The 17,468-nt window shown below is 42.9% G+C and overlaps 1 protein-coding gene across 1 annotated transcript in view; it reads left to right on the forward strand.

Annotated features, from left to right (window-relative positions):
* pgm5 (phosphoglucomutase 5) overlaps positions 1 to 16,978 on the forward strand; it is a 47,152-nt gene extending 30,174 nt beyond the window's left edge. Inside the window, exons 7-11 of the mRNA XM_021606441.3 lie at positions 1,409 to 1,524; positions 8,467 to 8,602; positions 9,368 to 9,551; positions 11,974 to 12,111; positions 16,502 to 16,978. Of these exons, the coding sequence (XP_021462116.1) occupies positions 1,409 to 1,524; positions 8,467 to 8,602; positions 9,368 to 9,551; positions 11,974 to 12,111; positions 16,502 to 16,591 (664 nt within the window). The 3' untranslated portion in view covers positions 16,592 to 16,978. The remainder of the gene's footprint in view (positions 1 to 1,408; positions 1,525 to 8,466; positions 8,603 to 9,367; positions 9,552 to 11,973; positions 12,112 to 16,501) is intronic.
* Positions 16,979 to 17,468: the final 490 nt, after the last annotated feature.

Here is a 17,468-nt window from a genome sequence, read left to right on the forward strand (position 1 = left end):
CCGAGCCCATACGGGAGTTGTAGCGATGAGACAAGATAGTAGCTACTAAAACAATTGGATACCACGAAATTGGGGAGGAAACGGGGTAAAAAAAAAAGAAAAAAAGGAAAAAGAAAACAACAAACAGCAGGGGTACAGCCACAAGCCCGGGACAATCCGTGGTCCCAGCCATAGGTTAACCGAGTCGCGGGCTGTGTTCAAGCTCTCAGGAAAACACCACTACCTTGATAGGCAGCTAGCTAGCTGCTACGCCAAACATCTCCTCAGACTCGGCCTTGGTCGGCAGGATCACTGGACAGATAGTTGCGGTCCCAGCAAGTAATGTCAAATGTGTCGCGGGATCCAAACTCAAAAGGTAGCTAGGTAGTAACCAAACTTTTTCAATAGACTTTCCAAAACAACAAACCGAGCTCTCCCTTGTTCCGCGTTCAACAGTGACGAGTTCTTTGTGAGCTCTAGGGCAACGATGTCTACATATAGTTTGTATTTGTTGTCCTGGCTACTGGACCTTTTTTGGGACACCATTATTTTTGTCTTCCTGAGATTCAGTCTCATGGCCTAAGTCTGACAGAATCTGTGCAGAAGATCTAGGTGCTTCTGCAGGCCCTCCTTGCTTGGGGACGGAAGCACCAGTTAATCTGCAAAATCTGATTTCCGAGTCAAGTAGGTTGAGGCTGGGTGCTGCAGACTGTTCCAGTGCCCTCGCCATTTCATTGATATACAGTATATTTTGAAGAGGGTGGGGCTCAAGCTGCATCCCTGTCTCACCCCACAACCCTGAGGGAATATATATGTGTGTTTATTGCCAATTTTAACTGCACACGGTGTTTGTGTACATTGATTTTATAATGTTATATGTTTTCCCCCAACACCGCTTTCCACCAATTTGTATAGGAGATCCTCAAATTGAATCAAAAGCTTTTTTGAAATCAACAAAGCATGAGAAGACTTTGCTTTTTTTTTTTTTTGTCAATAAGGGTGTATACATTGTCTGTCGTACGGTATTTTGGTATTCTCTCTCTTGCTGTCACTTTCTCTTTCTGCGACTGTGTGATAGAGCACATGGCTCAATTAGCTGAAAGGTTAGCTAGTTTTGATGCTCTCTTTTTTCCTTATTAAGTTATTGGATGAGTAGATGGCAGATTGATCTGGGAGGCCAGCAGCCTGAAAGGTCACTTTGTAGTTTGTGAGCTCTGACTCATAACTGGAGAAAGGGGCTACTCATACATTGGAGAAAGGCTACTGTTGATTATGTTCTCCAGAGGTGTGTTGTCCAATCCAAATGATGTGTGTGTGTGTGTATATCTATGTGTGTATACAAACTGTAACTATCACTAACCCGAGCTCTGTTTGTGTGTGTGTGTGTGTGTGTGTGTGTGTGTGTGTGTGTGTGTGTGTGTGTGTGAAGTGTGGCCAAGGCCTTGAAGGTGGCTCTGTATGAGACTCCTACAGGCTGGAGGTTCTTTGGGAACCTGATGGACTCCGGGAGGTGCTCGCTCTGCGGAGAGGAGAGCTTCGGGACAAGTGAGTGTTACTGACTGTTTCTCTCTACTCCTGTTTGACATTTACATTCATCTGAGCCATTCTGCAGCTTGTTAACAGCTAAGTTTGCTCAACTTTCAGTAAAAGCCAGTCTGTTCCTGCAGCATTCATATACAGTACATCACATCCTTAAATAGAGAGGCCTGGTGGAAGTCATCCCAGCATAATACATATGAGGGGATGTGTGTGTGTGTGTGTAAATAATCCCCATTCTTCTGCTATAAAAGGAGAGAGGAGCTCTGTGAAACGCCAGAACCCGCTGCCTCTGCTGGCAGCTGCTCAGCCCACCAGGAAAAACTTTCTTATTTTCTCTCTCTCTCTCTCTCTCTCTCTCTCTCTCTCTCTCTCTCTCTCTCTCTCTCTCTCTCTGGATGGAGAGAGAAAGAGGGAAGGTGGGAGGGGGGGAACAGGAGAAAGAAGTAGAGAAAGTTGAAGTGAGCAGGAGAGAGAGAGGGAAGGAAAGAGAGATGTAGAGGGACAGTAGATAAGGAGGTAATTAAGGGAAAACAGAAAGAGGGGGAATGGAGAGCAGGGGAAAAAAGTGGAAGAGACAGAGATGAATAGGACGGAGTGCTATGTGACTTTGTGCTTTGCTCGACCCATTTAAGGCTAAACGGCTAGAAAGAGCAGCAGTAAATTAGGGCTATGTTCGATCCTCTCTCTCCCTGTCAAACAGCTACAGCTGGAACTTTTATTCATAAACATTAGTCCGGTCTGTATTGTTTGTCTTCTAATTTACATACATAGAATCCAATTTGAGCTTTGAGATCTTCTTAAACTGCTTCATAAAACCATTACATTGTAGTTGCTCTTTGTCTTGAAATTGGCATAGACTCAAATTGGTGGTTTGTTTGAGATTATTATCATTATTCTTTTCATTCTTCTTCTTATTGTTATACACTAAGAGGCAGATGGGGAAAGGACTGATCTTGTGATTTTGATCTTGTGATTTTTTTTGTTTTATTAGACAGCTTGTAAAGACATCCTGTGTGTGTGTGTGTGTGTGTGTGTGTGTGTGTGTGTGTGTGTGTGTGTGTGTGTGTGTGTGTGTGTGTGTGTGTGTGCGTGCGTGCGTGCGTACATGCGCGTGTCCACAACAAAATTCACTTCAATGAAATCAGAAAGACAGAGGGGGTGGAGAGAGACAGCGGCGGGGCAGCGGAAATTGGCAACTGTCAATTTCCCAACAGCCGTACAGTGTTCTATTAGGGCCAGACTTACTAAACATTTACTCCACAACAAAGTATGCACCTCTTAGTTTCCACAGGAAACAAAACATAGAACATAACAAAAAATATATGTTAAAAAGAAAGGATCAGATGTAAAAGGTACAAGTTGGAACCATAAATGGGATGGTTCTTTGAAGAACCATACAAAATCCCAAACCGGAAATGTTTTTTGGCCGTCCATGACCGGAATTGAATAGCCCTGCTTTTAACCCTGATTTGCATATTTCCCAGGGTGCCTTTAGAGTGAATTGTGTTTGCAAGTGACAGATACATAGTTGTTGCATTCAATCAATCAATGTACATGCGAAAACATAGATATTTAAACAAACAATTATAAAAATCAACTTGCAATAGAGCATGCTGGGAAATATGATAATGATCGGCATGGTTTTGGTTAAACTCTGGTTATTAACACCAACACTGGGGTTATTTTATACCACTGAATGTTATTTTAACTCTTTATAGTAATGTTTTAACTCAACACTAGAAATGTCCAACTGAAGAATCAACACTAGTTAACACTGGTGAATTTGCTGTGTGCTATGAAAGGGACACATCTGCAGGCTTCCATACATTTTGAGAACCTTTTAGAATTTGGAAGAACTGTAGATATCATGTCCAGAACCCCACTCTTAACTCAAAGGTTCAAAGAACCATTTAATTTGAGAACCTTTATTTTTTTCAGTGTACTATAGGCCGATTCCGACTTAGCAAATTCCGCCTTTCTTGCGCACTTCTTAGTAGTTGTTATTCAGACTTATGAAGGTGCATAATGGGCTTTGCAGGCGTGGTTCACTTGCGCACGCTGAATAAATGTCATTCAACCGCTGAAAACCCTCCCACTTGCTGGCCAACAGATTTTCTCTTGGAGTTTTCATTCAATAGGGGTTTCAGTACATTTATCTTAAGCCATCCCTTTAAATATGGTGTACCTTTAATTATAATTTTGCCGACAGACTAGAATACATCGAGAGAATGGGTTCAGAAAATAGGGATCAATGAAAGACAGCCATCTATGCATATTCGTCTCAGTTCAGCCTTAAGTGGTAGATTAAAAAAAATACTCTGATTTTGTAGATTATTTAGGCACATTTTAGGGTTAAGGAAAGTATGTATGAATCATAAAAGAAAACAGGTTTAGAGAGCCTTTATGCACAAAATATATTGATGAATAATACATACAGTGGTTTGATTCATCGTGACAGTTGTCATATTCAAGTTCAAACCATGAAATGTTGGAAGGTGGAAAGAAAAGTTTACAATAGGGGTTGAATAATAGTCCTATGAATGTACCCAAACTCTCACTAGTCATGGAACTGTGATGACAACGGTCCAATCGTCGTGAACCATGCCCCAGGCTCTAGGTTTAACCTGCTACGTGTGGTCTGAGTTCCAGAATTATTCAAATAGGCTATATGTCCTAAATTATTGCACAGCATTAGCCTAATATGATCCAGTAACCCTCAGGAACAACTTACACTGATGTGACAGAGGAAAGAAAGGTAAATGCAGGGAATGATTCAAAATGTAAGCTTCAAATTGAAGGAAACAAACATTAAAGGGACTGTTATTAACGTATGTGGGTCTTACTAATGCTGGCTGCTGATAGTGGCTAAAATTTAACATGATACAAAATGTTTTTTAAAAATCAAATGGAGAAAAGCCCAGGCATTGGCTATAATTATAACATTCTAAAGCTCATACATGAACTCTGCAGGTTTAGCCCTACAGAAGAATGATTTGGAAAGGCACACACCTGTCTATACAAGGTCCCACAGTTGACAGTGCATGTCAGAGCAAAAACCAAACCTGTGGTCAAAGGAATCATCCGTAGAGCTCTGAGACAGAATTGTGTCGAGGCACAGATGAGAGGAAGGGTACCAAAAAATGTCTGAAGCATTGAAGGTCCCCAAGAACACAGTGGCCTCCATCATTCTTAAATGGAAGAAGTTTGGAACCACCAAGACTCTTCCTAGAGTTGGCCGCCCGGCCACACTGAGCAATCGGGGGAGAAGGGCCTTGGTCAGGGGGGTGACCAAGAACCGGATGGTCACTCTGACAAAGCTCCAGAGTTCCTCTGTGTAGATGGGTGAACCTTCCAGAAGGACAGCCATCTCTGCAGCACTCCACCATTCAGGCCTTTATGGTAGAGTGGCCAGACAAAAGCCACTCCTCAGTAAAAGGCACATGACAGCTCACTCAGAGTTTGCCAAAAGGCACCTAAAGGACTCTCAGACCATGAGAAACAAGATGCTCTGGTCTGATATAACCAAGATTGAACTCTTTAGCCTGAATGCCAAGCGTCACATCTTGAGGAAACCTGCCACCATCCCTACGGTGAAGCATGGTGGAGGCAGCAACATGCTGTGGGGATGTTTTTCAGCGGCAGGGACTGGGAGACTAGTCAGGATCGAGGAGAAAGATGAACGGAGCAAAGTAGAGAGAGATCCTTGATGAACACCTGCTCCAGAGTGCTCAGGGCCTCAGAATGGGGTGAACGTTCACCTTCCAACAGAACAACAACCCTAAGCAGACAGCCAAGACAACGTAGGAGTGGCTTCGGTACAAGTCAATTCAATTCAAGGGCTTTATTGGCATGGAAAACATATGTTAACATTGCCAAAGCAAGGGTAAATTGTCCTTGAGTGACCCAGCCAGAGCCTGGACTTGAACCAGATCGAACACCGCTGGAAAGACCTGAAAATAGCTGTGCAGCGGCGGTGCCCATCCAACCTGACAGCGCTTGAGAGGATCTACAGAGAAGAATTGGAGAACCTCCCCAAATACAAGTGTACCAGGCTTGTAGTGTCATACCCAAGAAGACTTGATCATTACCAAAGGTCCTTCAAGAAAGTACAGGTCTGAATACTTATGTCAATTAGATATTTGGAGGGGGGGGGGGGGGTTCCCTCAAAAATGTGCTTTGTCATTATGTGGTATTGTGTTTAGATTGATGAGAAAAACTTTTCAATCCGTCTTAGAATAAGGCTGTAACGTAACAAAATGTGGAAAAAGTAAAGGGGTCTGAATACTTTGCGAATGCACATAACTTTATGGTTTACGTCTTTTATTCCCATCTAAAACCAACAGGTGCGAATTTTGCACTACAGCTCACACTTAGATCTGGTCCTTAGTGTAGAATAGCCCACCTCAGTTAGAGATCACTGGCAGTGTGAACAGACTGATCTCGCCACGGAGAGACTAGCTGCACTTAAAGAGATACCAGTCTGTTTGTGTTAGTATACTCCTCTCTCCCCAGCCGACTTTGTTTTTATTTTTTCCTTTATTCAACTTGGCAAGTCAGTTAGAAACTAATTCTTATTTACAATGACGGCCTAGGAATAGTGGGTTAACTGCCTTGTTTGGCGGTAGAACGACAGATTTTTACCTTGTCAGCTCGGGGATTCGATCTAGCAACCTTTCAGTTATTGGCCCAATGCTCAGTTGAAAGTCGGAAGTTTACATACACTTAGGTTGGAGTCATTAAAACTCGTTTCTCAACCACTCCACAAATTTCTTGTTAACAAACTATAGTTTTGGAAAGTTGGTTAGGACATCTACTTTGCATGACACAAGTCATTTTCCCAACAATTGTTTACAGACAGATTAATTCACTTATAATTAACGGTTCACAATTCCAGTGGGTCAGAAGTTTACATACACTAAGTTTACTGTGCCTTTAAATAGCTTGGAAAATTCCAGAAAATTATGTCATGGCGTTAGAAGCTTCTGATAGGCTAATTGACATAATTTGAGTCAATTGGAGGTGTACCTGTGGATGTATTTCAAGGCCTACCTTCAAACTCAGTGCCTCTTTTTTTGATATCATGGGAAAAGCTAAAGAAATCAGCCAAGACCTCAGAAAAAAATTGTGGACCTCCACAAGTTTGGTTCATCCTTGGGAGCAATTTCCAAACGCCTGAAGGTACCACATTCATCTGTAGAAACAATAGTACGCAAGTATAAACACCATGGGACCACGCAGCCGTCATACTGCTCAGGAAGGAGACGCGTTCCGTCTCCTAGAGATGAATGTACTTTGGTGCGAAAAGTGCAAATCAATCCCAGAACAACAGCAAAGGACCTTGTGACGATTCTGGAGGAAGCAGGTACAAAAGTATCTATATCCACAGTTAAACAACTCCTCTTATTGACATAACCTGAAAGGCCACTCAGCAAGGAAGAAGCCACTGCTCCAAAACCGCCATGAAAAAGCCAGACTACGGTTTGCGACTGCACATGGGGACAAAGATCATACTTTTTGGACAAATGTCCTCTGGTCTGATGAAACAAAAATAGAACTGTTTGGCCATAATGACCATCATTATGTTTGGAGGAAAAAGGGGAGGCTTGCAACCCGAAGAACACTATCCCAACCGTGAAGCACGGGGGTGGCAGCATCATGTTGTGGGGTTGCTTTGCTGCAGGAGTGACTGGTGCACTTCACAAAATAGATGGCTTCATAAGGAGGAAAATGATGTGGATATATTGAAGCAACATCTCAAGACATCAGTCAGGAAGTTAAATCTTGGTCGCAAATGGGTCTTCCAAATGGACAATGACCCCAAGCATACTTCCAAAGTTGTGTCAAAATGGCTTAAGGACAACAAAGTCAATGTATTGGAGTGGCCATCACAAAGCCCTGACCTCAATCCTATAGAACATTTGTGGGCAGAACTGAAAAAGCGTGTGCGAGCAAGGAGGCCTACAAACCTGACTCAGTTACACCAGCTCTGTCAGGAGGAATGGGCCAAAATTCACCCAACTTATTGTGGGAAGCTTGTGGAAGGCTACCCGAAAAGTTTGACCCAAGTTAAACAACTTAAAGGCAATGCTACCAAATGCTAATTGAGTGTATGTAAACTTCTGATCCACTGGGAATGTGATGAAAGAAATAAAAGCTGAAATCAATTATTCTCTCTACTATTATTCTGACATTTCACATTCTTAAAATAAAGTGGTGATCCTAACTGACCAAAGACAGGGAAATTTTACTAGGATTAAATGTCAGGAATTGTGAAAAACTGAGTTTAAATGTATTTGGCTAAGGTGTATGTAAACTTCCGGCTTCAACTATAGCTGATGTCATATGGTCAACCCTTTATCTAAATACTTTACAGTTAACACAGACTGTAAGTCACTCTAGATAAGAGTGTCTTCAAAATAACAACACTTTTACTCATGCATTCAGCATATGTGGCCATGCGGAAATCAAACCCACAACCCTGGTTCTACAAGCACCATTTTCCAACCCGACTGAGTGACATCAATATCAGCAATATGAATAGTACTACCAACAGAATGTGTTGTGAGAGAGCTGGCTTCCTGTTCTGTAGAAAGCCTTCAGACTCCCAGAGAGACTCAGGAGAGGCATCCATCCAGTGGTTGTGTGAGAGCCAGAGAAACAAACTAGTGGCTGTTAAAGTCTATGGCTCAGAGTTGAACTGAGGAAAGGGTTCTTGTCAGAACGCCTGTTAGAATGTCTGTTAAAAGGCCTATGAAATAAACCTTGTTTTAATCGGTTTTAGCCAAGGAATCCTCCAGGGTAACATCCCTTAGAAAATATCCCATGCTGGTCTAACATCCCACTCTATGTGTTTGTAACAGGTAATAACAGGGTTATGAAGGTTTAAAACAGGGTTATAACAAGGTTATGAAGGTTCTCCTGGGCTAACTTTTCTCCACCCGTGTACAGGTTCAGACCACATCCGTGAGAAGGACGGTCTGTGGTCGGTGCTGGTGTGGCTGTCCATGATGGCTGCCAGGAAACAGGGCGTGGATGAGATCGTCAAGGACCACTGGGCCAAGCTCGGACGCAACTACTTCTGCAGGTCACTGTAGTCGATACTCTGCTATGCAATCAATTAATGGACCCCCCCCCTCCATTAAAACCGTATTGATGCCTTGGTGTTGCATAAGGTGTCCCCATCTCCTGCCCCGGGTGACTCCGTTATGCACCCCCCACCCCCCCCACCCCCCATTAGTCTCTTATCTCAGTCCGTCCCCCTGTCCCCACCCCCCCTTCTAGGCTCTTATTTTAGCTGCTCCCACAGGAGAGACCGAGAGACTAGTACTGCCAGTGTTCCCCATTGTCCAAATACATAATCCTCAATATTCCCACGTAAATGTTCCTAAACCTGACACAGACTTCCCACAGGACACAGAGGGAGATGGAGGGGAAATAACCACCTCAGTCTCAACACAGACCAAACTGTTTGGGACTTTGTTTGGGCTTTACTGTGAAGACTTAGAAAATGAATGGAGTTTTATATAAGGAATTGTGCAGTGTCTTTAAATGTCAAGGCTCCAACTTGGTTTAAAGAAGCTCTACAATTAATTAAGTGTCTTAAAATGTGTTTGTCTCTATGCGTGTGGTTTCAAGGAGTGTTTGTGTGTCTTTATGCTGCGTATGTGTATGTGGTTTGAATCCCCGAGCCGACTAGGTGAAAAATCTGTCGATGTGCCCTTGAGCAAGTTACTTAACCCTAATTGCGCCTGTAAGTCGTTCTGGATAAGAGCGTCTGCTAAATAACTAAAACGTAAATGTAATCTGTGCGCGGGCACCTGTGTTCACACCTGTGAATGTGTGTCCCCAGGTTTGACTATGAGGGCGTGGACCCCAGAGCAGCCTTCTATCTGATGAGGGACTTGGAGGGGGTGATCACAGACAAAGCCTTCCCAAGCCAGAAGTTTGCGGTGGGGAACACCGTCTACAGCGTGGAGCGGGCTGATAACTTTGAGTACGTCGACCCTGTGGACGGAACTGTGGTCCGCAACCAGGTCAGTCTACCTGCCCCATGGCTCTGAGAGGAGGGAAGGAGAGGAGGAGAAGAGGGGAGAGAAGAGGAGGGGAGGAGGGGAGGGGAGAAGGAAAGGAGGTTTGGTTGTCTATGAGGTCTATTTAATTGGTCACTTTATTAGTCAAAAAGTCGGCATATATTCCTCTTCCCTCTATCCTTCTCTCTTTCTATCCTCCTACTCCACACCACCCAGAGTGCATGTGCCTAGAGTGGGGTTCCATGTTTGGGCATGGCTGTCTCTATCCCTCCTCCTCAGCCAGTAAACACACACACACACACATCCAGTAGAGCACTGCTTTGCACCAGTACTGAGAGACAGAAACAGGGCAGCTAGACAGGCAGAGATACAGTAGTGGAGTGATATACAACCTCTGGTTAGGAACAGTTGGCCTACTGTTGATGTTGAACATACTTTTGAGTGGTAAACACTTCTCTCCGGTTCTTACTTCACTGGTTCCCAAATGGTGTGAAGGCCCCGCTGGTCACAGTCGAGTCCTGCATTTTTTTTTCAGAAGCAAAGCTATTCAGCACATTTAACCATGTCTATGGCATTGGTTCTGGTGACATGTTGAGTCATGAGAAGACTCCCAACGTTGTAGGTGGGTCACAGGGCTAAACGGTTTGGGAACAAGTGATGTGCATAAGGCAGTGATGTCACAGTGGCTAATGTTTTGGCGTGGCCTTTATTTATATGTCATTGGTGGAGGCAGATATGTCTCGGCTGGGGCCTTTGTTGTGATTGGTGTAAAGACTGATGAATCGGAGTCAGTGTCAGCTATCCACACACATCTCAGTAAAGATGATGAGTGTTATAGACAGTCTACTGTTGGTGAATGTAAACACAGACACACACGCCACTGCCCCGCGCCTCCATCATATCCATGCCTGTGAAGCTTACCCTGCGGACTACCTCGTTCTGTCCTGGAATGTGTGGAAACTAGCCTGGCATCGACATTTCTCAGCCTCCAGCCCCAGCTCATACGACACACACAGACCAACACAGACAAAATAATGACTCGTAAAATCCTGATGGCCACCCATTGGTGTCAGGAGTCTTGGTCTGGGATGTATGATGACATAAGAGATGGAAGCGTGTGTGTGTGCGCTCGCGTGTGTTTGTGTGTGTTTAGCTGTACGTTTGTGTATGTGTGTGTTTGCAGTCAGTCACAGTCCCAATCGGGCCTGTGACAGTAGCAGGATCAAACCTGGGCCATCCTTTACTGTCACCGTGAGCTCACAGTGCTCCACAGAGGCACAGCAATTACAGCTAGTAAGTCAGTCAATCAAAAGTGTGACATTCCTCCCCTCCCCCTCCCCCCTCCCCCGGTAAACCCTGCTCCCCCTTGTCCATATAATTACATGATACATTCCACATAGACACAGGGTTGTGTCAGCTGTTGTCTCTCCCCTCTGCCTGTCTGCTTGTGAGAGGGAGGGCGGTGTCAGCTGTCCAACACATACATGTGTACACACACATACATACACACACAAGCATATTTACACACACACACACACACACACACACACACACACACACACACACACACACACACACAGGAGTATACATACATTCTTAAAACAGAGACACAAGCTCACAAATGTTCACACATACAGAGATACTGTACACATGCTGTGCACATACAAACAAACACACATGCGCACACACACTTAGACTGGCTGTGATGACATGTCGAGGGAAAAGAGGCTTTACAGAGCTATGAGTGGGTTGTCTCTGTAGCCTGCTACTGAATTCTTACCACATAGACAGATTACACACATACATTGTGTGTACATTGACCCTCTCTCTCCTGACACAAACAAACAACTACATGTACACAAACACAGATAGGGTTGCACTGTAGGTAAGCATACACACAGCCGGGTCAATTCTTACCTTTACTCATATGACTACAGCGGCATCTAGTGGATGTCATTTGATACTGCATTAAACAGCACTGACTGTCCTCTGTCTCACTGCCTCTGGACTGTCTGTCTACCTGTCTCACTGCCTCTGGTCTGTCTGTCTACCTGTCTCAGTGCCTCTGGTCTGTCTGTCTACCTGTCTCAATGCCTCTGGTCAGTCTGTCTACCTGTCTCAATGCCTCTGGTCAGTCTGTCTACCTGTCTCAATGCCTCTGGTCAGTCTGTCTACCTGTCTCAATGCCTCTGGTCAGTCTGTCTACCTGTCTCAATGCCTCTGGTCAGTCTGTCTACCAGTCTCAATGCCTCTGGTCAGTCTGTCTACCTGTCTCAATGCCTCTGGTCAGTCTGTCTACCTGTCTCAATGCCTCTGGTCAGTCTGTCTACCTGTCTCACTGCCGATGGTCTGTCTGTCTTCCTGTCTCACTGTCTCTGGTCTGTCTGTCTACCTGTCTCACTGCCTCTGGTCTGTCTATTTACAGGGTCTGCGGATCATCTTCACTGATGCATCCCGTCTGGTCTTCCGTCTGAGTGGGAGTGGGGGAGGGGCCGGGGCCACGGTCCGGATCTATGCAGAGAGCTTAGAGAGAGACCCCGAGAGACAAAACAGAGAAACTCAGGTAGGGAGTTTACACTGGAATCCATTATGATAGGTACTATACCATTATAGTATGTGCGTGTGTGTGTGTGTTTGTTTCCGACAACTCAGAAATGGCAATAAGAGGGTCTTTCTGTTTCTTTCTGTATTTACAAGCTTACAGGCCCATGAACTAAGGAGAGGATCTAGAGTCTTAGAAAAAAGGTGCTAAGTAGAACCATTTAGGATTCTTTGATTTGTTCCAATAGGGGAACCCTTTTTGCAGAGGGTTTTAGCTAGAACCTTCTATGTAGGGTTCTTCATAGAACCACCTGTAAATTGTTCTGCCTAGAACCCTCTCTTTAAAACTGCAACATTGCCTCTGCACCCCATGACAAAATGTGTCAAGTTGCAGGAAATAAGCTTTAAACCTGCTCAATGTTTTTTCCACCAATAAGACGGGTGTGAACAGTCTGTCTCATGTACAGTGCTTGTGCCCATAGAAATAGACATGGTGCATGCACACCGGAATATTCCCCAATGCTGGAAGTGGGACCTAAATGAAAAAGTTTGGGAACCCCTGCCCTAACACAGTGTTGTTAGGAAACTCCTGGTTTACAGGCCACATCAGGGGCCTCGTTAAAAAAATATATATCTTAGATTTATACTTGAACTTAGTCGTCAGATCATTTCCGACAGTGTGCTTACGTTCGATTCATTAAAGATACTGAGCATAAAAAACCTTGCTTACGCAGGTTCTAAGAAGCCCATTTGTAACTTACGCACCTGTGATCAATAAATCTCAAATGAACTTACAATTGACGGCACCTGAACGTGCCTTACAATCAGCGATTTCCCCTTATAGAATGCTAGCACAAATGAGGGTTTAGTCAGGAATAGCCATGGACCAAAAGAGAAAAGGAAACTTTTTGGAAGACGAGATCATGGAGATGGTGGAGGAGATTGAAGACAGGCAACACGTATTATTCTGTGGACTAAATAGTGGGTTGACAAACAAAGCCAAAACAGGTAGCTTGGTAGCGTGTCGCCGCGGCAGTGAACGAGGTGGGGCAGCAAGACAGAACTGTGGCTGATGTGAAAAATAAACGGTCTGACCTTTAACTGCAAGGGATAAAAAGAATAGCCGTACCTAAACCAGCAGGAAAATTACTCACGTCAAGTCTAGACTATGTGTAGAGATAAGATCATTTCCATGTCAAAGTAAGGTTTTTATCAATAACTACTTCAAATGTGGTTTCCTGCGCAAGTTATAGTAAGTCTGTTTTATAAATGAGGCCCCTGGCCTGCAAGTCACATAATGACAGCGGGCAAAAATGAATTGTAATTCCTATTGGAATCCAGCCAGAGCAAGGATATCCAACAATTTGAACTTTTAATCACCTGCAATCTGCATTCAGAATTTGATTAATGTGACTACCTAAATCATCTAAACTGGAACAACCATCTCAGTAACGGGTGCAATAAGTCCAAATACTAACATATTGGATACACACAGCCGGGTCAATTCTTAAAATGTATGTTATTTATCTTTGTGTAGAATAGGATTAGTCAACCAATCAACATACATGCAAAAACACATATATTAAAACAAACAATTATGAAAATCAACCTGCAATAGAGCATGCTGGGAAATATGATATCGATGGGCTTGGTTTTTATAGTTTGACTCTAAACACAGTAAAACATTACACAATCACACTCAAATCTGGTTGTTAACACCAACACTGGGATTATTTTTAACTCCTTTATCAACACTAGAAATATTACACAAAAACAGACACTAGATAAAACTGGCCAATTTGCCACAAATGTCAGTAAGACTGTCCATGATTGAGTCTTTGAATGTAGAGATGGAGATAAACCTGTCTAGTTTGAGTGTTTTTTTGCAGCTCATTCCAGTCACTAGCTGCAGCGAACTGAAAAGAAGATCGACCCAGGGATGTGTGTGCTTTGGGGACCTTTAACAGAATATAACTGGCAGAACTGTTGTTGTATGTGGAGGATGAGGGTTGCAGTAGACATCTCAGATAGGGGGGAGTGAGGCCCAAGAATGTTTTATAAATAAGCATCAACCAGTGGCAGAGAAAGCTTGTTGGACACTAAGAAAACTTTGTTGTAGAGCATTTAACACAAAATCCGGGGAGGGGCGAGCTGAGTATAAGACTGTATCATCTGCATATGAATGGATGAGAGAGCTTCCTACTACCTGAGCTATGTTGCTGATGTAAATTGAGAAGAGCGTGGGGCCTAGGATCGAGCCTTGGGGTAATCCCTTGGTGACAGGCAGTCAGATAGGTAGTTAGCAAACCAGACCAAAGACCCCTCAGAGACACCAATACTCCATCTTGTCTCCTTGCCTTCCAAACAATCATCAAAGAACACTTAAAAAAAAAAAACTTTATTCTGTTCTGGGTAGAACTCTTTGCCTGACAAAGAACATGTGTCTTCCAAAAGGATTGTTCAAATGAAAACGGTTCTTGGAAGAACCCTTACTGTCCGCAAAGAACGCTTTTGAAAGAGTGTATGGAACATTGTAATTTTCTTTTTATCTAATTACTTAATTTTTTAACCACAAGGACAATGGCATTGTCAACAATAGGGGCATGGTTCACAATGGTCACAATAAGATGTCTTGATTGCGTACATCTTCACACCCCAGAGTTAATAATCCTTGGTGGAAGCTCTTTGGCAGTGAACAGGATGTGGCCACCACAATACTTGAAAATACAGAGGATAAACAACCTTGAAAAGAATGAAGCCTGTGCTCAAATATCTACTCCAAATCATCCATTATGTGTGCAACAAGGCTGTTAAGTAATAATGCAAGAAAACACGGCAAAGAAATTAACTTTTTTGCCCAAATTAAAAACTGCAGGCTTGGGTCAAATCCAATACAACACAGAGTAAAATCCTCTGTATTTTCAAGTATTGTGGTGGCATCGTCATGTTTTTGGTATTCTTGTCACCACGAGCGACTGGTGAGTTTGTCAGGATCACAATGAACATGAATTCTAATGCCCCAAAAATATAAGTGACAAAAAAATCTAAACAGAATGGCTTTCCAAGAGGTGTTGAGTATTCCAGAGTGGTCCAGTTTCAGTCCTGACTTAAAATTGCTTGAAAATCAGAGACAAGGTTTGAATATTGCTGTCCATCAATGATTCCCAACCAAATTTACTGAGCTTGAGCAATTCTGACAAAAACAATGGATCAATGTTGTCCTAAGAGTTGTGCAAAGTTAGTAGAATCATGTTCAAGATGTTTCACAGCTGTAATTGCTGCCAAAGGTGCTTCCACTAAGTATGAAACGGTCCAATGCAATCCGACATTTCAGGCGGTCTTTTCAAACAGCTCTTACTCTAAAAAGGCATTATCATCATTTTTTACAATTTCACAGTATTATTCCAACTTCATAGTGTGGAACTATATATAAAACATTTTTGACTGCACTGGGCCTTTTACTCTGGGGTGTAAAGACATACACAGTTAAGACATCTTAGTTTCTTTATTTTGTATTCATTTGGAAAATGTTCTATCATTTTATTTCATTTTGAAAACGTGGAGTAGATTGTGTTGATTGTATTCCAGTTTTAAATGTAATTTTATGGCAGAAAATGTGAAGACTGTGAAAGGGGTCTGTAGACTTTCACTAGTGACTGTAGGTGAGTCCTCCCTTACTAAACAAACCCAATCAAATGATAACAGCTGTCACATACTTAACCTATAAAGAATTGCCATACTGTATCTTCAGTGTGTATATAGTTTATGTTTATGGTGTCTGGTTGGACAGTTATCTGTAAGACTGGAGGGCTTTTGGTTGTATGCTCAGGCTGTAGTTGTCATTTGTTTTTGGTGGTTTACAGTATAACCCTGATTTCTGAAGGTGGTTTTAGATAATTGATTAAGTTTGTACAGTACAGCTATATGTAGTTCACTACTCCCCAACACTGGATTCTTAGTGGAACCAATGTGGGTAGTGTAGAAGGCTCCGGTGTTAGGGTTAAGGACAGTGCCAATGCAATCAGGCTTATAATCTACCACTACTACTGATTACCTTCAATGCCTTTTACACAGGGACGTAAGGGATTAACATATTCTCAGTCACTGTCCCTTGGCCGTCCTGCGTTTTGAGTATGCTGTAACTATGTTGCTAGTATACCAATACCACACTCACATTGTACACTTATTGGAACATGAGCAGTGGTAGTGCATCCTTTAAAGGTCTCTATGGGCATTCTAATGGGCATTAGAAAAGAAAGCCTGAAGTATTGGTAGTAATGGGTGTATTGTGTGAAGTGTGTATGAAGCAGTGTGTGCTGTCTGTATCCCAGGCGGTGCTTGGTCCCCCCATTGTCAGTATTAGTGCAATGTGTGAAGTGCGTATAAAGCTGTGTGTGTCTTCTGTGTCCCAGGCGGTGCTGGGTCCCCTCATTGCCATCGCCCTGAAGATCTCTGACATCCACGAGAGGACAGGACGCCGCAGCCCCACCGTCATCACCTGAGCTCTGCTCCACCGCACACACACACACACACACCTGAGTGCTCCCCCCCACAAAACACACACGCATCTCTGAGGCCACCACGTCCTGCTTGTTGTCACACCTGGGGCCAATAGCAAGCAAGCGCTATTCACTCTCTATTTATATCAACATTTTAAATATTATTTGGTCTGCAAAGAAAAGAAGCAAGCTGTGTATTTCAGCAGTTGATAAGACACCAATTGTTAATATCATGCCTCTGTTTTGAATGTTTTGTGTTCTGGATGTGTGAAATTACAGCCACAAAGCCTGTGTCTTTATCTATGTGTGTGTGTGTGTATTTGTTTGCCTTATCATTCATTATAAAGGCGACTGACGGAATTAAAGGCAGAAGTCCAGTTGTTTATACAACATGTTTTCTTACGATATATTTTTTAACATAGTATAATTTTAAGCAGCGTTTCACCTTTCAGGAAGTTTATGCCACATGTATGCATGCGTGCACACACACACACACACACATTCTTCCAAGTATGTTTGTCTTTAGCCACGGGTAAATCGCACATACAGAAAAATGATATATTGGAATATATTTCAATAAAATATAAATATATTTAAATATATGTGGGAAATGTATTTATCAAATATATAAATAAATAAAATATATGTACATGAATATTTTTAAAATACATACTCACCTCACAACCTTCTCCGTCCTTAGCATTAGGTTCCCAGAGTGGTGTTTTGCAATGCTAAGTTGGATCAACTGGAGTTGCAGTTGAAAATCAATTCTACAGAAATTGAGGAATAGCCTACCTGCCACTTATGAAACATAGTAAAAATACATGAGGTGTTATTTCGGAAACTTAAAACACTTGAAAGTAATTTTTTTAATACATTA

This window comes from Oncorhynchus mykiss, chromosome 6 (assembly GCF_057628025.1).
Source record: "Oncorhynchus mykiss isolate SJ-2025 chromosome 6, ASM5762802v1, whole genome shotgun sequence".
Taxonomy (NCBI): Eukaryota; Metazoa; Chordata; class Actinopteri; order Salmoniformes; family Salmonidae; genus Oncorhynchus; species Oncorhynchus mykiss.